The following is a 23582-nucleotide window of genomic DNA, read 5'->3' on the forward strand; positions in this document are numbered from 1 at the left end:
CTTTTTCATTCTATTTAATTCCACATTTACAAACAAAAGTCAGATTCATATATAAAATAAACTGCATACAAACTGAAATAAAAATTTCACTTGAAGTAGATTAATCAACCTAACAATGACAATTGGATGCTTTCCAGTTTTAATAGTAAGGGTAGAAGAAAACAAGAGGATTCTGGATGTCTGAAAGAGAGGATGTCTGAAAGGAGGAAACAAAGTACAGAAAAGGGATTGTAGTGAGTTAAAACCATCACAAATCCTAAGAGGGATTCAACAGAAAAAGTCAAATTGGTGAACTACAATAGGGTATGCATATTAATTATATTAAAATATGGATACAAATTTCAGGAATCCAGGGTGGGGTAAGGGTGGTAGGAGACAGCAGTTTAAAAAAAAAAAAAGTAATAAACTGGCTGGGTACGGTGGCTTACGCCTGTAATCCCAGCTACTCAGGAGGCTGAGGCAGGAGAATCGCTTGAACCTGGGAGACAGAGGTTGCAGTGAGCCGAGATCACGCCACTACACTCCAGCCTGGGCGACAGAGCGAGACTCTGTCTCAAAAAAAAAAAAAAAAAAAAAAAAAGTAATAAACCTTCCAGTACTATTTGCTCCCAAAACCAAAAACTACTATTTTAAAAAATGTAGTAAATCAGAGAATGGATTACCAAAATAGTGACATCAGAAGACAATGAAATACTTCATAAACTTTACTACTAGGAGTACTAGGAAAAACCGAAGTACTTCTATCCTGCAATTGCAACTCTTTCTTCTCATGTTTACTTAATGATCTATAAATATCTGTATTTTGATATGTATAAAATTTCATCCCAAAGGAATTTATTAAGGTATCAACTATACAGATAAAACCTGGGAATCATTTTCCAGATAAGCAACTTCTTAAATGGAAAGATACACTAAAATAATAATAATAATAATAATAATAAAAAATAATAATAATGGTAATAGTAATTATTTCTTTGAATCTTAAGGACAATGTATAATCTGTAGTCATTTCTGTGCCACTAGACTTAACCATTAATTTGTAAAAATCCAAGACAGAGAATACAGAACAGCAAAAGCCAAAACATTTTTCTTTCTTTTTTTTTCTTAAGACAGGGTTTCACTCTGTCGCCCAGGCTGGAGTGCAGTAGCACAATCATGGCTCATTGCAGCTTCGACTTCCTAGGCTCAGGTTATCGTCCCATCTCAGCCTCTGGAGTGGCTGGGACTACAGGCACATGGCACCATACCCGACTAATTTTTTGTGTTTTTTGTAGAAACGGGGCTTTGCCATGTTGCCCAGGCTGGTCTCGAACTCCTGGTCTCAAGCAATCCTGCCTCAGCCTCCCAACATGCTGGGATTACAAGTGTGAGCCCCCGTACATGGCCCAAAAGATTTTTCAAGATTTTCTATTGCTGCCCCAAATGTCAAAACTTCAATACAGATAAAGCTAAGTATATCTAATGATTAACCAAATTGTGTTTCATTGCAAATGCCAGTATGGTCTTTTAAGAAACAAAAACATGTTTTAACTAAAAATATAGCCAAAAGTGATCCTTGGACTCTTTAAAGGGAAGTTGAATTCTCTTATGAACTAATTCCTCTGAAAAAATCCAAATACTAAATCTGTAACTTATATTTGGAATATGGGTACCTATAAAGAACATATAACTGTGATAAGTGATCTAACTTCTGCCATGTTTTGCTTTTTAAAAAATATCTATCAAAAATATCATATTTAGTGAACAGAAAAGAGAAGTATCTAAAATTATTTTATTGCTCTTCATAACACAAATGCCTATGAAAGAGGAGGCAGGTGAAATTACTAAATATTTCCAATTCTGGGAAAATATCAAGAAATGTTCCAAAGTCCAGGAAATATAAAGTGAGAACATTCTTGATATAGTTTTAAAAAAAAACTCTGACTAGAGCTAAACCTACAATTTTCAAAGACTTAGTATAAGTATGTTAATTTTTTAAAAGCTAAACTGATAATCTGATGCTACAGGGGCTACTAACGCTTACCTCAAGGGAACCTACTGCAGATAAAGTCCCGTCACTTGCACAGTCCTTTCAGCTGCCTGCCAGTTGTTTCTGTGGAAGGGAAAGCCTGATGAGTGAGAGCCCTATGCCATACTCCTTTGGAGTGTCAGGGTGCCTGCACAGAACTGCACGCAACTGTCTACCTAGAGATTTCTAGATGCTTTCAATAACACAAAGCTAAAAAGATGCCACCTTTGAAGTTCCCTTTCTTCTGAACAGTGAAACAAAATGCCTAAGAGTCTCTGAGTGCTAATGAACCACTGGTATTATCAAGGTAATAGGTCTATACTAACCAAGTAGAAAAAAGACAAAAATGGATCAAGTAGAAATAAGATTGACAGGGAAAATACACACACACACACGTGACAGAACCGTATCATCCAAGGAGAGAAAAGGATATATCCACAAGAGTCAAGCTGTAACATCAACAAATGAATGCTAAAACCCACGGAACTTCCTGTCACCCATTTTTAAAATATGTCAAGTATATCATGCTCAGAGTAAATTATACCATGGATTCAAATGCCTGCTTGTAAAATCCCAGATATTTTCTTGGTGGGATCAGTAAATGGGTAAAAGGGGGAGGGATTAAGAGGGGAGGGAATTCTTCAGATTTTTTAAAATACAAAAAGTGAAAACCAGCAGCATGATTCCATAAGAAATTCTAAAAAGAGGGAAAAAATGTGTATCTGTATCTCAGAAAGTACATAAACTCTTACTAAGGATCAAACTAAAAGGGAAGAATAAAGAGAAATAATAGAAAACTGGGAAACCCAACATACTTAAGAACCACCTTCCTCTCACAGAATTATGAATGGCTAATAACTGTCTTCAGTAAGAATATATATTCATCATTCATTTACAAGTTCAGCTACATAACCAAAGAAACTGTATTTTCTTTCTAACGCCAAATGCAATCTTCAATCTGAATGTTGTGCTTCGTAAGGCAGAACAAAACATTCCTATAAGAAACTTTAAAAGCATTAACCTTTAGCAAAAGAACTGATGAAGAAACAAAAAACTAATTAAAACGGTGATTCCAGCTTTTACTTTAATAGCACCATATTTAAACTGAAATTACTTACCTCTGATTCTTTGTCACTTAAAGATCCCAAGCTTCCAAAACTGTGATTAGAGCTTTCGTTATTTGTTGAGGCCTGTTAAAGATTTTTTAAAAAGTAAAAATTAGGAGTAATTTTTTAAAGCACTGGGAGTAATTTTAAACAAACATATTACAAAGTACATAATCTATCTTCATAAATAAAGTATAATTCCTTTAAACAAGGAAGCCAAATGAGGTAAAAATAAATACTAAATTCTTAACACTATAAATACTCTGAAAAGTTTTATCAAGTCAATAAACTTCCGCTGTGTTTTAGGAACTGACTTCTATTAGCTGGTTTTTTAAATCCCAGTTCAAAAGCAAAGGAATTGAGCCACTGTTAGAATGACAAGATCCCTAAAATTATTACCCAATGTATTAAAAACTAATGCTACCTTTGGCTGAAAGTATTATTTGGGCTCTTCAGGTCCCTTGACAATTATCAAATTCCATCACGTTTGAAACACACCTCTTTGCCTTTCTCCGTATTAACAAACTGTGTTTTTTTTTTTTAAATTTGTTTTAACTCGATCTCTTCAAAAAAATCTTTGACCATCTTGACCATTTTAATTAATTGCTTTGCTCAAGAACTTCTCCATGTCCTTGACAGTATTTTTGAACTGTAACCAAGAAAAAAGAGCTAACATTCTGTAGCATGATGTCTGCTTTGTTTCCAATATGCTTCTATGATGCTTCTATGCTTCTGTGACTTTTTTGTACCATCAGTACATCAGATCAAAGTCTTCCAGAAATGCTTAGACAAGGAGGCTGACAGATTATGGCATATATGTCAAAGATGAGGCAAGAATTAACATTACATACAGGCAAGCCAATTGATATCCTCATGTTTCACCTCCACTTGTAACAGGAGTGGCTGCTAATCCTACTATTAACAGGTTGCAAGTTGGACTATAATTATATAATTGAAATTAGATTAATTTCCAAAGTGACAACTCTGAGCCACTGCATACATGCCCAGTACTATGCTGGATACTGTAAAAGCTGCTGTCAACAAAGGATAGCACTTGAACTGATTACAATTCAAGTAGTACTGGGAATAAGTTATAATCTAATTATGGCAAGATTATCAAATTTGAAACCGCAACAATTAAGAAGTAACACATTAGAAAGATTCTAAGACAATAAGGGCAGTGGCAAAGTGTTTGAGCATCTGTAAATACCCACCAAAATAATGTATAAAACTAAATAGTAAACCAAAAACCCATGGGCAATATTTACAACAAAACTAGATGACAAGAATCTCCATGAATCCCCCTCAAAACAGCAGATTTAAACAAGTCAACAACAACCATAGATAATGTATGGTATCATTATCAATATGGGAGGAAACAGAAAGAAACAGATGTCTGATAACCGAAAACAAAAGACACCTAAAACAGCCAACAAGTAGGTACAGAAGCTAGGTTAACTTAAGTACAGAAGGGTTTTGTACTTTCAATTAGTGACTTAAGAGGGAGGAGTCCACGGTTACGTCTAAGAAGTGAGAGCAGTCTGGCCTCTACGAATCCTTGAAACTGATCTTTACATAACAGGGTGGTACAATGAGTATAAATTACTGAGTGTGGAATGAAAATTGAGTACTAGATAGGTACAATTACAATAATGGAAAGAGAATATTCAGATAAAGCAGGGAGGGGAGGTCACCTAGCAAACTCAGAAAGCAAATGCCACAGTTTTGAAGCATGCCTAAAAACAGCAGTAGAGAAAGCCCTGTAAGAAAAGCCATCCTGAACCACACCTGCTACACTTAAGTAGGCAAAAGAAAATTATGTAGGTCATAAAGGTATAAGAAAAAAGAAAGTAAGATACAGAATAACATCCAGATAATAAAAGCATATCAGAAACACACATCCACAAAATAGGTAAAAACTGTAACCTACTATTTTAAAATGAGCTAAAAGATATTACAAAAATGACTCAAGACATGAAGCAACTATATAAATCGGATTTCAAAAAACCGGAAATAAGGTAACAGAACTCAAGAAAGCATTAAAAATAAAAGAAAAAGTTTCAGAAATAAAAAGTAAATCTGAATGAACCCAAGAGCAAATATATACAGTAGATAATGCTTTAAAAGATAACTAGAAGGCGAAAAACAGCAACATTTTTGAAATCAAAAGAAATGAAGAGATAAAAAGGATTTGAGAGTAAGCAACAGCTGATGAAGCAACAAAGATCAATATACAGATAACAGAAGACCCTAAAAACTACTAAAGTCAGAAAACAGTAAAAACTGTAATTCAAAAAAATGTTTCTGACGGCTGGGCACGGTGGCTCATGCCTGGAATCCCAGCACTTTGGGAGGCCGAAGTGGGCGGATCACCTGAGGTCAGGAGTTCGAGACTGGCCTGACCAACATGGTGAAACCCTGTCTCTACTAAATATACAAAATTAGCCAGGCATGATGGTGCACACCTGTAATTCCCAGCTACCTGGGAAGCTGAGGCAGGAGAATCACTTGAATCTGGGAGGCAGAGGCTGCAGTGAGCCAAGATCACACCATTGCACTCCAGCCTGGGCAACAAGAACAAAACTCCATCTCAAAATAAAAAGAAAATAAATGTCTCTGACATTTTCAGTTGTCAGGCTCTTGTTGTCAGTTGTTGTTCTTTAAATGTTCAATTAAAAAAACTGAAATTACTGACAGAGCACCATGCACACCTAAGAATAACAACCCAGAAAGCGAACATCAAAGGCAAACACTTTATGCGAGAAGAAAATGGAGTGACATAAGCTATTCAAGGAAAGAAAACAAAAGCAAAGTGTTTTATATTTAGTAAAATCTATTTTAAGCACATGGAAAGCATAGATAAACGGTTACCAAAACTGCAAGCAATTAGGGAATCCTGCTCCCATGAGCCTTTCCTAAAGAATCTACTATAGGACAAGCTTAAGACAACCAAAATGAATAGTTTATCAGTCTAAGAACTGAAGGCAAGCAATAATATGACTTATTGTTGATCAAGATTAAATGATAATGACAAGGGAGAGGATATAATAGTTAATGACTAAATGCATACAGTATTCTTAAAACTAGGGGATGGAAAGCGTATACAAAATAACTGTTTTCAGTACCCACTTTGTTCATTGTGCTAATGTTATTTTGAGACCACTATGTGTGTGAAATACAGAATAAGGTAAAATAATTGAGGGATATCCAATTCTATCCTCTGCTTTATATCTTCGAGAATCATAATTCATAGTATAAAGATGCATATGAAAAAAACCTTATAATCCTGAGTTTGAATTGGAAATATCAATAAAAATTCAGGAAATATTTTTATCTTTTAAAACAAACAACAAAAATACAAGTAGGTAGGTAGATGAATAACATTCCACCACCAGTAAAAACAGAATACCTTATTTTCTACAGATAACTACAAATTCTGGAAAAAAAAAAGATTTAAAAAAACAACCACCCAAACCAAAAGTAGGCAGAATCTAAGTACAAGACAATACTTAGAAGAAGGGAACAGAGGCCGGGTGCAGTGCCTCACACCTGTAATCCCAGCACTTTGGGATGCCGAGATGGGCAGACTTCTTGAGGTCATGAGTTCAAAACCAGCCGGGCCAACATGGTGAAACTCGTCTCTACTAAAAATACAAAAAATAGCCGGGTGTCGTGATGTATGCCTGTAATCCCCGCTACTAGGGAGTCTGAGGCAGAACTGCTTGAACCTGGGAGACAGAGGTTGCAGTGAGTAGAGATCGCACCACCATATTCCAGCCTGGGCAACACAGCAAGACTCTGTCTTTAAAAAAAAAAAAAAAAAGGAAGAAGAGGAAGAGGAAGAAGAAGGGAATAGATCTAGGTAGGTTTCCTGTTTTTACAGCTTTTGCTGAGGGGAAGGTCCCAGAGATCAAAGCTGCACAGACAGCAGTTGAAACCAAGATCAAAATCTGTAGTCTTACTGGCTTGAAAAACAAGTTTCGAGCTTCCAAAGAGGCTGCAAAGTAAGGAGGGATATGCTGGAAAAGAAAGATCCACAAAGGGAGAGTCCCAAATTCTGCATATTAACTCTGCCTACTTCTCTGGCTGGTCAGTGATCTATGAAAAAACGGAGCAGACGATAAGCAGCCTAGATAAAACTACTAACAGGGATGTCAGTGCTGCCCTCTGCAGGGAAACATAGTTTAAATTTCAGTCTAGCCAAGTTAACTGCCTCCTAACACAAAGAAAAATAAAAAACAGTCTCCAAAGTCACTGTGTCATTCACAGTGTGCAGGATATAATAAAAATTTGTAACCATATGAAGAAACAAGAAAAAGTTACCCATACTCAAGAGGAAAGACAATCAATAGATACTCACCATGAAGTAACACAGATTTGGAACCAGCAAATAAATACCATAAAGCAGCTAATGTAAGTAGTTCAAATGACAAGATTGGAAATTTCAGCAGAAAAATAAAAACTGTAAAAAGAGCTGAATGTAAATTCTACAACTGAAAATTTCACTCTCTAAAACAGAAAACTTACTGAATGGACTTAACAGAAGAATGGAAAAAGACAGTACTGAAGATAGGTCAAGAGAAATTACTCAAACTAAAGAACAGAGAAAAAAATACTGAAAAATACTGTCTGTTGGACACCATGAAGCAGTCTAATACACTTGTAACTGGAATCATAAAATGAGAAAAAGCAGCAGATAAAAAAATTTGAAGAAATGACAGCCAGAAAAATCCAAAAATTTGGCAAAGATATTAATTTATAGATTGAAGAGCTCACTCAATCTCCCAAGCAGGATAAGTACAAAGAAAACCACACCTAGGCACATCACAGTCAACTGCTGAAAACCAAAGATAAAGAAAACAGTTCTTGAAAGCAGCTGGAGAAAGGACACATGAGAACCAAAAGGGATAAAAGTAACTGCTGACTTGTCATCATAAATGCTGGAGGCCAACTTTACTATCTGGAAATAGTGAGCTAGAAGAACTCCGTACTAAGGCATCTTAAGGCATCTTATGCCTTAAGATGCATAAGGCACAGCTGAGAAAACAGAGAAGGTTAAGTAGAAAGTCTACACTAAAGAGACCCTTAGGCCCCTTTCTTGTTCTCAATTCTAAAAAGTTAGCAGCCAAGCTTTTACTCCACAGGTATGAAATGATAAAATCTCTCTCTGAGAGATTTTATAAATCCCTCATAAGTCCTTCAGAGAAATGACCTAACTAGATCATCCTACAGCAAAATCCATCTATGGCTGGGTATGGTGGCTCACACCTATAATCCCAGCACTTTGCGGTGCTGAGGTAGATGGATGGCTCGAGCCCAGGAGTTTGAGACCAGCCTGGGCAACATGGGAAACCCTGTCTCTACAGAGGAAAAAAAAATTAGCCAGATGTGGTAGCAGGTACCAGTAGTCCCAGCTACTCAGGAGGCGAAGGTAGGATGATCACTTGAGCCCAGGAGGTAGAGGCTGCAGTGAGCTGTGATAGTGCCACTGCACTCCAGCCTGGGGGAGTGAGACCCTGTATCAAAAACACCCCAAAAAACAAAACCAATCCATCAGTCAGTAAACCCTGCCTAGTTACACAAAGTTTCCAATAAGTGTTTAAGGGCTTAATGCATAGATATGAACAAATTCCAACATCACTCAAAAAATTCTTCCAGAACTGGAAAGCATGTTTCTGGATTAGAAAGACACATTTTTAAAAAACCAAGCACAATGGCTTAAAGAAAACCAAACCAAGATACATCAGAATAAATAATTTTAAACTCTAGAGACAAACACAAGCTCCTAAATAAAAGCTTCCAGGGAAGAACAAATAGAGTATTTACAAAGAATCAGGAATCAGAATGGTATTGGAGTGTGCAACAGTAACATTGGAAGCTAGAAGACAATGGAACGATGCCTTCAAAATTCGGAGAAAATGATTTCCAACCTAGAATCCTACCCGTCAGATACACTAAAAACAAAGGGGGAGGAGGAAAACATGCAAGGTCTCAAAAATTTCACTACCCATATATCTTTCCTCAAGAAGCAACCAGGGAATCTGCTCCATGAAAAACAAATAAATAAACCAAGAAAGAGAAGACATGGAATACAGGAAATAGCTCAAACACAGGACAGACACAAAAGTCTCCTTGATCCTATGATGATCTTGGCTCCCTGCAAACTCCACTTCCCAGGCTCAAGTGATTCTGCCTCAGCCTTCTGAGTAGCTGGGATTACAGACATGTGCCACCATGCCCAGCTACTTTTTGTACTTTTGGTAGAGACATGGTTTCGCCGTGTTGGCCAGGCTGATCTCAAACTCCTGGCCTCCCAAAGTGTTGGGATTACAGGAGTAAGACACCACATCTGGCCTGGCTTTTGAAATTATGAACATGAATGCTGTGTCTTTTCCTTCTTGATTTGCAGGAATTCTTTCCATATGTGGGACACGAATCTATGGTTTGCCTTTTCACACTTTACCGTGTCATTTCAACGTAGTTACATTTATCAAATGTTTTTCTTCTTGGCTACTGCCTTTTGGAACCTATTTACGAAATCTCTGCCAATCCAAAGTCATGAAGATAGTCTATTCATTTTATTAAAGTTTTATTGTTTTACCTTTCCCATTTAAATCTATAATTTACCTGAAATTGACTTTTGTATCATGGTAAGAGTTCAAAGTGAAGAGCTATTTATTTTCCCTTATAAATATCCAATGGATACAGCACATCTGTTGTAACAATCAACTGTTTCCCACTGCACTGCAATATCACCTTTGTCATAGATCAAGTTACTATTTACAGATGGGTCTACTGCTGGACTTTATTCTCTTTCATTGGTCTATTTTTCTATTCATGTCAATATCATACTGACTTAATGACTAACTTTCTCTTTATTTTTTAAGACACCAGGTCTTCCTCTGTCACTCAGGCTGGAGTGCAGTGCAGTGGCATGATCATAGTTCACTGTACCCTCGAACTCCTGGGCTCACATGATCCTCCCATTCAGCCTCTTAAGTAGCTGGGAGTACAGGCACAAGCCACCATGCCTGGTTTAGTTTTACCAATAATATCAAGAAATATTCTTGATATATAGTAGCATAATTCCCCCAGCTCTGTTATTGTCCTTTAAGGCTGCCTAGACCATTCTTGGTCTTTACATTTTTATATAATTTTGGAATCAGCTTGTTAATTTCCACCCTCCCCAAAATCCTGCTGGGATTTTAATTGGTATTGCAGTGAAGCTATAAATCGATTTAGTAAGAACTAACAGCTTTATAACACTGAGTCTTCCAATTTTTGAATATTGCATCTCATTTAATAAGGTCTTCTTTGACTTCACTGTTTTAGTTTTCAGTGAAGATATCTTGAGTATCTTTTGTCAGATTTATTTCAATTTATATTTTTATTGTAAATATTTAATAACATATTTATATTAGCAATTTTTAATATTGTTGTATATGGTATCTCTAAAACTTCATTTTCTACTTTCTACTTATGTGTTGTTGATATGCAGAAATATAACTGATTTTAATATATGATTTATAATCAATGACCTTAACTAATTTACTTATTAGTTTTAATTATTTGTAGATTCCTTGTGATTTTTCTCTAGGTCATAATCATGTTATGGGGATAATCTTACATCACTGTGTTCAGTTTGTGAACATTCACTGAGTATACTTATGATTTGTGATTATCCTAAATATACTGAGGAAGAGAACTACTTATCGCCGATGCTATTTATTTGAATGGTTTCTTTGCTACAAAGTCATCAAACCCTTGGGATTGTCCTAGGTATTCATTTTTTTAAATCATGTATTTAAAAAGGTTAAATCTCAGTATTAATTCTTGGGAGACTAAAGCTGGTAATATTTCCCCACAGATAAGCACTCATTTATTCTTAACGCTTTTTACGCCAGAATTCATTCTCTATCAATAAAAAATATCTTTCCTAGCTCCACTGTAAGTTCTTTTATAAGGCTTTTATTGGTAATGTTGCCAAAAGTTTGGTAAAAAGAACAATATTTAAACTAGCAAACACAATAGTTTTTTACTAAGAAACTATTAAAATTAAATTGAAAATTAATTTCCTCAGTTGCACCAGCCATATTTTAAGTACTCAGTAGCCACATGTGGCCAGTGGCTACATATTAGGCCACACAGATGTAAAAGATGGCCATCATATCAGAAACTTCTATTGGACAGAGTTGCTATAAGATAGGGGGTCAGCAAACTATGGCCCTCTGCCTGGTTTTTATATAAAGTTTTACTGGAACAAAGCCATACTCACTTGATTACATACGGTATATGTCTGCTTTAGTACTAATATGGCAGAGCTGAGTTGAGTAGTTTTGATAGCGATCACATGACCTATAGATATTTAGCTACCTGGCACTTTACAGAAAAAGTTTGCCAACCTCTGCCACAGACCATACGAAAATCACAAAAACCAGTGCTTGAGTTCAATGCTTGAGAGGAGCTAAATGCGTTAAGAAGGAATATTATATTTCATCAATAGATGCCCCCATCTAACCAGACATAATCTAGTATAAACATTCCTTGTGGCCGGGCGCGGTGGCTCAAGCCTGTAATCCCAACACTTTGGGAGGCCGAGACAGGCGGATCACTAGGTCAGGAGATCGAGACCATCCTGGCTAACACGGTGAAACCCCGTCTCTACTAAAAAGTACAAAAAACTAGCCAGGTGAGGTGGTGGGTGCCTGTAGTCCCAGCTACTTGGGAGGCTGAGGCAGGAGAATGGCGTAAACCCGGGAGGCGGAGCTTGCAGTGAGCTGAGATCCGGCCACTGCACTCCAGCCTGGGTGACAGAGCGAGACTCTGTCTCAAAAAAACAAAACAAAAAACAAACAAAACAAACAAACAAACAAAAACAAACAAACAAAATTCCTTGTATCCCTAAAAAGCATTAACTGTCTTAAATTTGGGGTTTGAAAATCAAGTCTTATGATTCAGAACACAGTAAACATTTCCCATTTTAGGTATTCAACCTCCATTCCAATTTCATGACAGCAACACAGTTTCTTTTTTGACAACCATCCTGTCCTTGTATTTTTGGTAGGACTGGAAATCAACCTGCCCAGCAACTATAGAAATTCTAAGGAGGGTCCCCTTCTCCCATACATAATCTTTACCCATACTTATAATCAAGAAACAAGGGGAAAATCGATCAACTCTCTTCTCCAGAAGTTTGAATCTCAAAGGAATGATATAATAAGCATGGGATGGGGGTGGGGGTGTCTTTTTTTTTTTTAATCCACTGGAGATCCCACAATGAAAAGGATGGGCAGTTCCTGCTGCTTAGTCACCCAAGGTTGCCCTGGTTCCTGTACAACTGTGGTTTTCCAGGCCTCCAAACCATTCTGTGAATTGCCTGATACTCGATCAATAACCTCCCTTCTTTGCTTAATGTAGCTAGAGAGCTGGGGTTTTTTTCTGCCAAAGGAAAAAAAATCCAAATTATTCTGGCAAAAAATCTGGGGTGGACAAAAGTAGAAAACGAACTCAAACATCTTAAAGAAGACTGGTCCATCAATGACATTCACTTTCACACTACATATTCTGACTATGACCAGCTATAGGCAAAACTGTAAAACAGAAGTTTTGGTTACCATCCACATTCTTATCAGCACCACCACTAATGGTTCTCTGTAGTTGTCAACTAATTCTAAATATTAATCAAAGTGTTCAGATTTTAGCTTGTGGCTGCCATATCCCCAAATATCTCTTTAGTTAACTAAATATCCCAAAATATCCATTTGCTATGCCAACAGATTTAATTAGAATGCTTCCTATTTTAACATGTTTTTTGAAATGTGGGTTTAACCTGCAAACTGTTAAGACCACCCTCCTACCCCCATGGACAAAATGATGAATATGTCCACCTGGAAGTTCCCAAACTATGCTTTCTCTTCTGTGGTTACTACTGGAACAGACTAAAAGCATCTGAGGGCAAGGATTTTGTCCTCTGTCTACAAACCAAGGACCCTAAATGGAACCTTACACACGAGTACTTTAAAATATATGCTGAGGAAATAAAGCAACTAGATGGGTATATTATTTTTCATGTGATGTTAACAGGTTAGAAGTTAGGAAAATTAGTAAAATAAACAGATACTGGCCTTATTTTCAGTTCCAAAGAGCTTGCTGATACTGGGCAGTGCTAAGAAGATAATATTAAAGCAAGTCCAGATGAACCACATGACTCCATGTAAACTCTTAAATGCAATTCAAAAATTTCCCCCAGTACTCTTAAAAATATATGCCAGTCTCAAAATTAGCCTCCTACTGCCTGACTCTCCAGATTTTCTGAATCAGGATACACTGTTTTGATTTCTTATAGTAGAAGTATTTCATTCCCCCAAAATTGAGCACATAACTACACAGAAGACACAGAGCTAAGTGCTGAGATCACTAAAATATGCCACACAGTCCTTTGTCCTCAAGAGCTTAATAGTCAAGTAAGAAACAAATAATTAAAATATGATGGGAAAAATTTTGTCTAGGTACACATAGGTGTTGAAGAGGGACACAGGAGGTCCACCAGATTTGGATTTGGGCAATCAGATGGAAAGAGGTAATCAGAGAAACATCCTTAAAGTGATACCTGATCTGACCTTGACATTCAAATAGTGATGCATCTGATGAAAAGAAAGGGCATACGGGTATGTTCAAAGGAAAGATGTGAAAAACCATATCCATTTAGGGAACCACAAATAGGTTGTTATGAGCAAAGTACAATGTGAAGAAAAGATGGAAGGTGGGGCATGAAATTGGGCTACAGTGGTAAGGCAGGAATCAGAAAAATGTCAGGTAATTCAAGCTTCAACTTAAAAACTACGTGAAACCATTAAAAAAAAATTCTAAGCAACACCTTCTTAATACCACTGTTAACAAGTCTAGGAGAATCAATAATTTAGAGTAGGTAAGTAAGATCAGGCCTGCTTTTCTGGTCAAATCTATGGTGAAGAATGTCCATAGGGCTACATAAAGGTAGATCTGACAGAGACTTAAGTTGATCACTTCTGCATAACGAGAAGACTCCCCTTATCCACCTGTCCCATGCTGCTCTAGATGCCACCTGATTGTAGCCAACACCAGGAGTAAGAGAAAGGAACACCTGTAAACCTCACCACCAATCAATCTACCACTACCGAGAAGACCACCAGCCTAACCAGAATGGATGCTGTGGCAAGAAAACCTTACAGGTAATTTAAGGAGCCTAACTAGCTTGCAAGGGAGAGCCCCAGTCAAACACAGAATAGGTGGCTCAACTGGAGGAGAAATTAAGGTCAAGCAGAAATAGATCTTTAATAAGTATATTATTTGAATTTTAAAGTAAATATAATTAGAAATAAGAGAGTTGGCAGTGAAACACAATTGCAAAAATTTAAATTCAGTAAAGAGTAGGGGCAGAAACACTGCTAGAAATGAAATTAGTAAACTAGAAAATGAACTAGAATCATCCCATAACATCAAAATATGAAGAAATTAAAATCATGAGTTAAAACAATAGACACAAAGGACATATCTATGGGATCTACTATGAAAATAACTGGTTTTCAGAAGGGAGGAAACAAATTAAGAAAAAAAATCAAATATTAAAAAGAAAACTTCCCTGAGCTGAAGAAAAATTAAAAACTAGAAGACACCAAAAATGGTATCTATAAACTACTGAGATACTATGAGAAAGCAAAAGAAAGACATTTTCAAACACACAAACTCAAAACACGCCAGCATGTATTCAAGAATGCTTAAAAGATTGACACTGTAAGGGCAAGCAATACCCTCAAACTAAATTTTCTTTTTTTCTTTTTTTTCGAGACAGAGTTTTGCTCTTGTTGCCCAGGCTGGAGTGCAATGGCACGATCTCGGCTCACTGCAACCTCCGACTCCCGGGTTCAAGCAGAGGCTCATTACAACCTCCAACTTCCAGGTTCAAGCGATTTTCCTGCCTCAGCCTCCAGAGTAACTGCGATTACAGGCATGCACCACCACGCTTGGCTAATTTTGTATTTTTAGTAGACAGGGTTTCACCATGTTGGTCAGGCTGGTCTTGTACTCCTGACCTCAGGTGATCCACCCGCCTCAGCCTCCCAAAGTGCTGGGATTACAGGCATGAGCCACCACGCCTGGCCTCAAACTAAATTTTCTAAAGGGGGTGAAGAGGGTAGCAGATACAGGTTTATGTATGACTGTCATAAAGATTTGCTACAAATGACAAATATGTAGAAATTAAACAATACACTCCTAAATAACCAATAGGCCAAAGGATAAATCTCAAGAGAAACTAGAAAAAAACTTTGAGATGAATGAAAACAAAACCACTGCATATCAAAACATATGAGATATAGTTAAAGTAGTGCTTAGAGGGAAAATTGTAACTGTAAATGTCTACATTCAAAAAGAGATCGCGAATCAATAACCCAACCGTCTACCCAAAAAACACTAGAAAAAAGAAAAGCAAACTAAAACCAAAGCAAGGAAAAATATATATCACAGCAGAAACAAATGAAACAGAGAAAAGAAAAACAACAGAAAAAAAAAAATCAATGAAACCAAAAGTTGGATCCTTGAAAACAAAATTGACAAATCTTTAGCAAGTCCTACCAAGACCAAAAGATGGAAGACTCAAATTACTACAATCAGAAATGAAAGAGCTCGTGTTATTACTGACTTACAGAAATAAGAATTACAAGAGAATATAATGAAAAGTTTCATGCCAACAAATCATATAACCAAGATGATATGGACAAATTCCTAGAAAGACACAAGCTACCAAAAATGATTCTAGAAGATATAAATATCCTCAACAAAACACTAGCAAACCAAATTCAACACCACATTAACAGGATCATCATACACCAAGATCAAATGAAACTTATTCTTGAGATGCAAGGGTAGTTCAACATACATAGTCAATAAATATGACACACCACATTAACAGAATGAAGAATAAAAATCATATCATCATCTCAGTAGACACAAAAAATGCATCTGACAAAATTCAACATCCTTTCATGATTAAAAAAAAAAACCTTTCAACATCCTTTTGTGATTAAACTCTCAATAAACTAGGTATAGAAGAACTGCACCCAACATAATAAAGGCAATAAATGATAAGCCCACAGCTAATTTCATACTCAAGGATGAAAAGCTGATAGCTTTTCCTCTAAGATCTGGACAAGACAAGTAAGTAAGCCCATTCTCACCACTTCTATTCAATATAGTACTGGAAATCCTACCCAGAGCAATCAGGCTAAAGAAAAAAAAAGAATACAAGCCATCCAAGTCAGAAAATAAATAAAATTATCTCTTTTTGCAGATAACATGATTGTGTATATGGATAACCCTGAAGATTCCAACAAGAAACTATTAGAGTTAGCTAAACTAATTCAGTAAAGTTGCAAGATACAAAATCAATATACAAAATTCAGCTGTGGAAGGGCATGGTGGCTCATGCCTGTAATACTAGCATTTTGGGAGGCCAAGCTGGGAGGACTGCTTCGGGCCAGGAGTTCAAGACCAGCCTGATCAACATAGCGAGACCCCATGTCTATAAAAAATAAAATAAACTTACACTTCCATTTATAATACCATATAAAAACCTAACAAAAAATTCAGAATAACTTTAATCAGCCCAGATGCGGTAGCTCATGCCTGTAATCCCAGCACTTTGGGAGGTCAAGGCAGGTGGCTCATTTGAGGCCAGGAGTTCGAGACCAGCCTGGCCAACAGAGTGAAACTCCATCTCTACCAAAAAATACAAAAATTAGCCAGGCGTGGTGGCAGGCGTCTGTAGTCCCAGCTACTCAGGAAGCTGAAGCGTGAGAACTCCTTGAACTCAGGAGGCAGAGGTTGCAGTGAACCAACATGGCACCACTGCACTCCAGCCTGGGTGACAGAGCAAGACCCTGTCTTAAAAAAAAAAAAAAAAAAAAAACCAAGGAGGTGAAAGATCTATAAAATAAAAACTATAAAGCTGTTGAAAGAAATTGAAGACAATACAAACAGAAAGATATCCTGTTTTCATGAACTGAAAGAATTAATACTGTTTAAATGTCTATGCCATCCAAAGTGATCTAGAGATTCAGTGTAATCCTAATAAAATTCCAATGGCATTTTTCACAGCAATAGAAAAAACAACCCTAAATTTATGTGTAACCTCAAAAGAACCCAAAGAGCCAAAGCAAAACTGAGTAAGAACAAAGCTGGAGGCATCACAGTACCTGATTTCAAAATATACTACAAAGTAATAATAATCAAAACAGTATGGTACAGGCATAACAAATTTTTTTGAAATTTGGTCCAAAGTGTGGCAGTGTGGGAGGTAAGGTCTAGTGAAAGGTGCTTGCATTATATCTCCCTCATGAACGGCCTGGTGCGACTCTTGCAGTAATGAGTGAGTTCTTACTCTGGCAACACTGGATTTAGTTCCAGCAAGAGCACGTTGTTACAAAGTAAGGTTCCCCCTCTCCAGTCCCTCTTCACACATATCCACTTCCCCTTTGGCCTTCTGTAATATGAGGCAGTATAAAACCCCTCACCAGAAGCCAAGGCCATGCCCTTGAACCTCTCAGCCTGCGGAGCCAAGAGCTAAATAAACCTCTTTCTTTATAAACTGCCCAGTCTCTGGCATTCTGTTATGGCAACACAAGCAGACCAATACAGGCTATAATTTAAAAAGACAATTAATAAGTGTTGACAGGGATGTGGAAAAAGTGGAACTCTTATGCATTGCTGGATTGCTGGTAGGAATATAAAACGGTGTGGCTATTTTGAAAAGGAGTTTGACAGTTCCTCAAAACATTAAACATAGAGTTAATATAGAATCAGCAATTTCACTTCTATCTATACACCTAAGAGAACCTAAAAAATATGTCTACACAGAAGTTTCTAAGAGTATTCATAACAGTTCATAACATTTACATCAAAAAATGGAAACAACCACTCAAATGTCCAACAACTCACAAAAGAACAAACAAAATGTGGCACATCCATATAATGGAACATTCTGTCATATAATGGAATGAGTACAATACATAGTATAACATCTGTGAACCACGAGAACATTATGCTAGGTTTTAAAAGCCAGGCAAAGGCCAGGCGCAGTGGCTCACACCTGTAATCCCAGCACTTTGGGAGGCTAAGGTAGGTGGATCACGAGGTCAGGAGTTTGAGACTAGACTGACCAACATGGTGAGACCTTGTCTCTACTAAAAATACAAAAATTAGCCAGGCTCGGTGGTATGCACCTGTAATCCCAGCTACTCAGGAGGCTGGGGCAGGAGAATTGCTTGAACCCAGCAGATGGAGGCTGCAGTGAGTCAAGATAGCACCATTGCACTCCAGCCTAGGCAACAAGAGTGAAACTCTGTCTCAAAAAAAAAAAAAAACCCCAGGCACAAAATATCTCATATTGTATCACTCCATTTATATAAAATGTCCAGAAAAGGCAAATCCAGAGATACAGAAAGTAGACTGGTGGTTGCCACGTGATGCAGTGTAGGATAGGGAAGAAGGAAAGTTGCTGCTAATGTTTGTGTGTTTCAGTTTTGGGGTAATAAAAATGTTTTAGTTTGACAGTGGTGATGGTTGCATAAAAAAGTGAATACATTAAAAAGCATTAAATATGTTAAATGAGTCATTTTTATGGTATGTTAATTATATCTCAATAAAAGTGATTCTAAAAGTTCACATTAGTGGAGGGAAATCAGAAGGAAAAAAGCTCAACAAAATACAGTATATAATCATTCATACAAACAGTATGACTGCAAGCACACATACACAGACTTGAAGTCTTCAAAAGAATAGATTTTTTTTAAAAAACACCCATGAGACATTGTTTTAAGAAATATAAAAGCAACACAGGCACATAAGAAGAATTTCAATCATTACAGAAAGATAATTTCTCCTTCCCACATCAGTCCCACCACTGAGAGGAATGACTTGTTTAAAAAATGTTTTTAATTAATTTTTGAATAGGCAATGTAAACAGGCTACTGTGGTTTCTTTCTTACTGTCTTCCTAGAGTCTCTATTTCTATACAAGCAAATTAAATATATATTCTTTGGTTCCTCCCTTCTTACTCAAAGATAACATTATACAGACTGCATTGCATATTTTTCTCTTAATATATCTTGGAGACATTTCCAAATCAAAACATAGATAGTGTCTTCGTTCCTTTTTTTCTTTACTTCCTTTCTTTCAAACAGGTGCAGAGTAATCTACTGTATGTACCAGAATCCAGTAAATCCTCAATTGACCCTGCCATGGTAAATGAAGAATTTATCTAGCATCACAGTTTCTCCTTCTTTCTGACACATTTAGTTATATTTTTTATTTTTAATTCTTCAAATGGTTGCCTTACCTTAGAGTAATATATTTTTTTCTTTAAGTTCAAACTGTGTGTAATGACTCCTCATTATGTAAAATAAGAAAATATATCCTTAACTTCTCCCAACATGACAACTACACAATAAGTTTACATCATTACAGTTTTTAACATTTACCCTTCTTTCCATCTGAGAGTCACAAATTCATATGCTACCAGGGTCTGGCAAGTAAATAAACAGGTGAAACAGGCTTAGGGTAAAACAACAGTCAAAATCTAAAATAATTATTTAAAATTCCTCATTCTAACTGTGTTTTAATAAATTCACTATGTTATTTCTAGAACGGTTTGATACATAAAAATTTTAACTGCCTTATCTTCTTTGTGGAGACTTAGTCCTTAAAAAACATCTATCATTATACCATTCAAGGTTTTTGCCTTTGAAAAATGCTTTATTTGCTATTCATTCATGCATTCAAAAATATTCATTGAGGGCCTTGGTTCTGTTGTAGATGCTAGGGATACAGCAGTGAAAAAAACAGACTCAAGTCCAAGTGCTCATGGAGTTTCCATTACGAGAAGGGAAAGAGAATATAAACAAACATATAAATTTTAGTATTACTTACACAATCAGTAAGTTGTAGTATTACAGAAAAGAAGTGGAAAAACTAAGGGGCAGTGACAAAAGTATTATCTCACATAGAAGGGTGAGATAAGGCCTCTTTGAAGAGGGGAAATTTGAATGAAGTCAGCGAGAAGTGTGTTTGAGGCAAGTGGCAAATAAGCCAGTGTGGGTGCCGTGGTGGGGCAGTTGTTAGCCTAAGGCTAGATCAAAAGGCCTCTTGATTTAGACGAAGGCCTTCTGATCTGTGCAGAGCACAGTGAAGACACTGAATTGTATTTGAAATGCAATGGGAAGTTTGGGGAAGGTTCTGAGTTAAGAAAAAAATTGATCTCAAATTTATATTTATATATATGTATATACATGTGTGTGCTTGTGTATTTTATATATATACATATATATATATATTTGAAACAGAAGTCATACTCTGCCACCCAGGCTAGAGTGCAGTGGCGCAATCTTGGGCAATCTTGGCTCACTGTAATCTCTGCCGCCTCCTGGGTTCAAGCAATTCTCCTGCCTCAGCTTCCCAAGTACGTGGGATTGCCGGTGCATCCCACCATGTCCGGCTAATTTTTTGAGAATGGGGTTTCTCCATTTTGGTCAGGCTAGTCTTGAACTCCTGGCCTCAAGTGATCCGCCTGCCTCAGCCTCCCAAAGTGGTGGGATTACAGGCGTGAGCCACTGCAGCTGGCCTCAAATTTATATTTAATTGTACTTTATTTTTCTTCGTGATTATCTGAGATATTTTCTTTCCAGGTATTTCCAATGTTCATCATTTTTTAAGGGATGTTTCTTGTTAATAGCTTATAGATGGAGTCTCATTTATTGTGTTAATACATACCTGGCTTTATTGCTTCCATCTTATATAACAGCAGATAAAAATGAAATATTTTCTTTTTTTCTCTTTCTCCTTCTCTTTTGTTGAATTACATTTCTTTATATTCCTCCTTCTACATTCTATTCCAGCAATTTAAAAGTTCTATGTATAGCAGATGACATGAATTCATATATAGAAAACCTTAAAAGCTTCACCAAAAAGCTGTGAGAACTGATAAATTCAGTAAAGCTGCAGAATACAAAATCAACATACACAAATTAGTAGCATTTCTATACACCAACAATGAACTAGCAGAAAAAGAAATCAAGAAAGGAATCCCTGGCTGGGAGCAGTGGCTCACGCCTGTAATCCCAGCACTTTGGGAGGATCACTTGAGGCCAGGAGTTGGAGACCAGCCTGGCCAACATGGTGAAATGCCGTCTCTACTAAAACTACAAAAATTACTTGGGCATGGTGGTGGGCACCTGGAGGCTGAGGAACGAGAACTGCTTGAACCTAGGAGGCAGAGGTTGCAGTGAGCCGAGATTGTACTTACTGCACTCCGGCCTGGGTCACAGAGTGAGATTTGTCTCCAAAAAAAAAAAGAAAAAAAAATTCCATTTATAAGAACTATGAACAAACAAACAAAAATAGAAATAAAAGTAACCAATGAGGTAAAGGATTTCTACGAGGAAAATTATAAAACACTGAAGAAAAAAATTAAAGAGGACATAAAAAAATACAAAGACACCCCATGTTCATGAATTGGAAGAATACTCTGAAAATGACATACTACCAAAAGTGATCTACAGATTCAACGCAATTCCTATCAAAATACCAATGACATTCCTCACAGAAAGAGAAAAAGCATTCTAAAATTCATATAAAACCACAAAAGACTCTGAATAGCCAAAGCAATACTGAGCTAAAAGAATAAAACTGGAGGCATCACACTACTGCACTTCAAAATATACTACAATGTTACAGTAAGCAAAAGAGCATGCTACTGCCATAAAAACAGACATAGATCAATGGAACAGAATAGAAGCCAGAAATAAATCTATGCATTTATGGCCGACTAATCTTCAACAAAGGCACTGGGAACATTAAAAACTGGATATCCATATGCAGAAAAATGAAACTAGCCCCTATCTTTCACTGTATACAAAACTCAACTCAAAATGGGTTAAAGATTTAAATATAAGATCCAAAACTAAGAAATTACTAGAAAAAACCTTAGAGGAAACACTTCAGGGCATTGATCTAGGTTAAGATTTTATGAAGAAGATCTCAAAAGCACAGGCAACAAAAGCAAAAATAGACAAATGGCATTTTCTCAAACTAAAAAGCTTCTTCACAGGAAAGGAAACAATCATAAAGTGAAGAGACAACCTGCAGAATGGAAGAAAGTGATTGGTAAACTATTCATCTGAGAAGGGAATAATATCCAGAATTTACAGGGAACTCAAACAACTTAACAGCAAAACAATAAATAATCCAATCTAAAAATGGGCAAAGACATTTCTTGAAAGAAGAACCACACAAAAACCATACAAATTTTAACAGGTATATTAAAAAATGCTTGGCTGTGCACAGTGGCTCATGCCTGTAATCCCAGTGCTTTGGGAGGCTGAGGCGGGCAGACCACTTGAGGTTAGGAGCTTGAGACCAGCCTGGCCAACACGGTGAAATGCCATCTCTACCAAAAATACAAAAATTAGCTGGGCGTGGTGGCGTGCGCCTGTAATCCCAGCTACTCAGGAGGCTGAGGCAGGAGAATCACTTGAAACCAGGGGCGGAGGTCGCAGTGAGCCCCGAGACTGTGCACTCCAGCCTGACAACAGAGCGAGACTCCGTCTCAAAAAAGAAAAAAAAAAGACAAAAAATAACAAATACTAGCAAGGATGCAGAGAAAGGGAAACCCTCCTACACTGTTGATGGAAGTGCGAATTAGTATAGCCATTATGGGAAAAAATACGGAGGTTCCTTAAAAACAAGATAGAACTACCAGATCCAGCAATCCTACTACTGGGTATACCCAAAGGAAAGGAAATCAATATGCTGAAGAGATACCTGCATTCCCATGTTTACTGTAACATGATTCATAATAGCTGAAGTATGGAATCAATCTAAGTGTCCATCAACAGACAAATGGATAAAGAAAATCTGGTATACATACACAATGGAATACTATCTCATCATTAAAAAAATTTCTCTCATTCACAGCAACATTGATGAGCTTGGAGGACATTGTTAAGTGAAATTAGCCAGGCACAGAAAGATAAATACTGCATGTTCTCACTCATATGCAGAAACCAAAAAGGCTGATCTTATAAGTAGAGAACAGAATAGAGGTAGGGAAGAGTAGGCGGGAGGGGACAGCCAACAGTTGATTAATGAATATAAAAGTACAGCTGGAAAGCAAGAGTAAGTCCTAGTGTTCTATAGCACTATAGGAAGACTATAATTAACAACAATTTATTGTATATCTTCAAATAGCTGGAAGAGCAGATTTTGAATGTTCCCATCACAAAGAAATGATAAATGTTTGAAGTGATGACAGATATGCTTGTTACCCTGATCTGATCGTTACACATTGTCTATACATGTAATACCACACTGTACTCCATAAATATGTACAATTACTCTATCAATTAAAAACAATAAAAGCAGAAAAACAAAAAACGAAG

At 36.8% G+C, this 23582-nt stretch overlaps 1 protein-coding gene across 1 annotated transcript in view; it reads right to left on the bottom strand.

Annotated features, from left to right (window-relative positions):
- Positions 1 to 23582, bottom strand: part of TLK1 (tousled like kinase 1) — a 168104-nt gene that overhangs the window by 89462 nt on the left and 55060 nt on the right. Inside the window, exon 3 of the mRNA XM_025404800.1 lies at positions 3127 to 3198. Coding sequence (XP_025260585.1) covers positions 3127 to 3198 — 72 coding nt within the window. The remainder of the gene's footprint in view (positions 1 to 3126; positions 3199 to 23582) is intronic.

Source organism: Theropithecus gelada, chromosome 12, assembly GCF_003255815.1.
Source record: "Theropithecus gelada isolate Dixy chromosome 12, Tgel_1.0, whole genome shotgun sequence".
NCBI classification, from domain to species: Eukaryota; Metazoa; Chordata; class Mammalia; order Primates; family Cercopithecidae; genus Theropithecus; species Theropithecus gelada.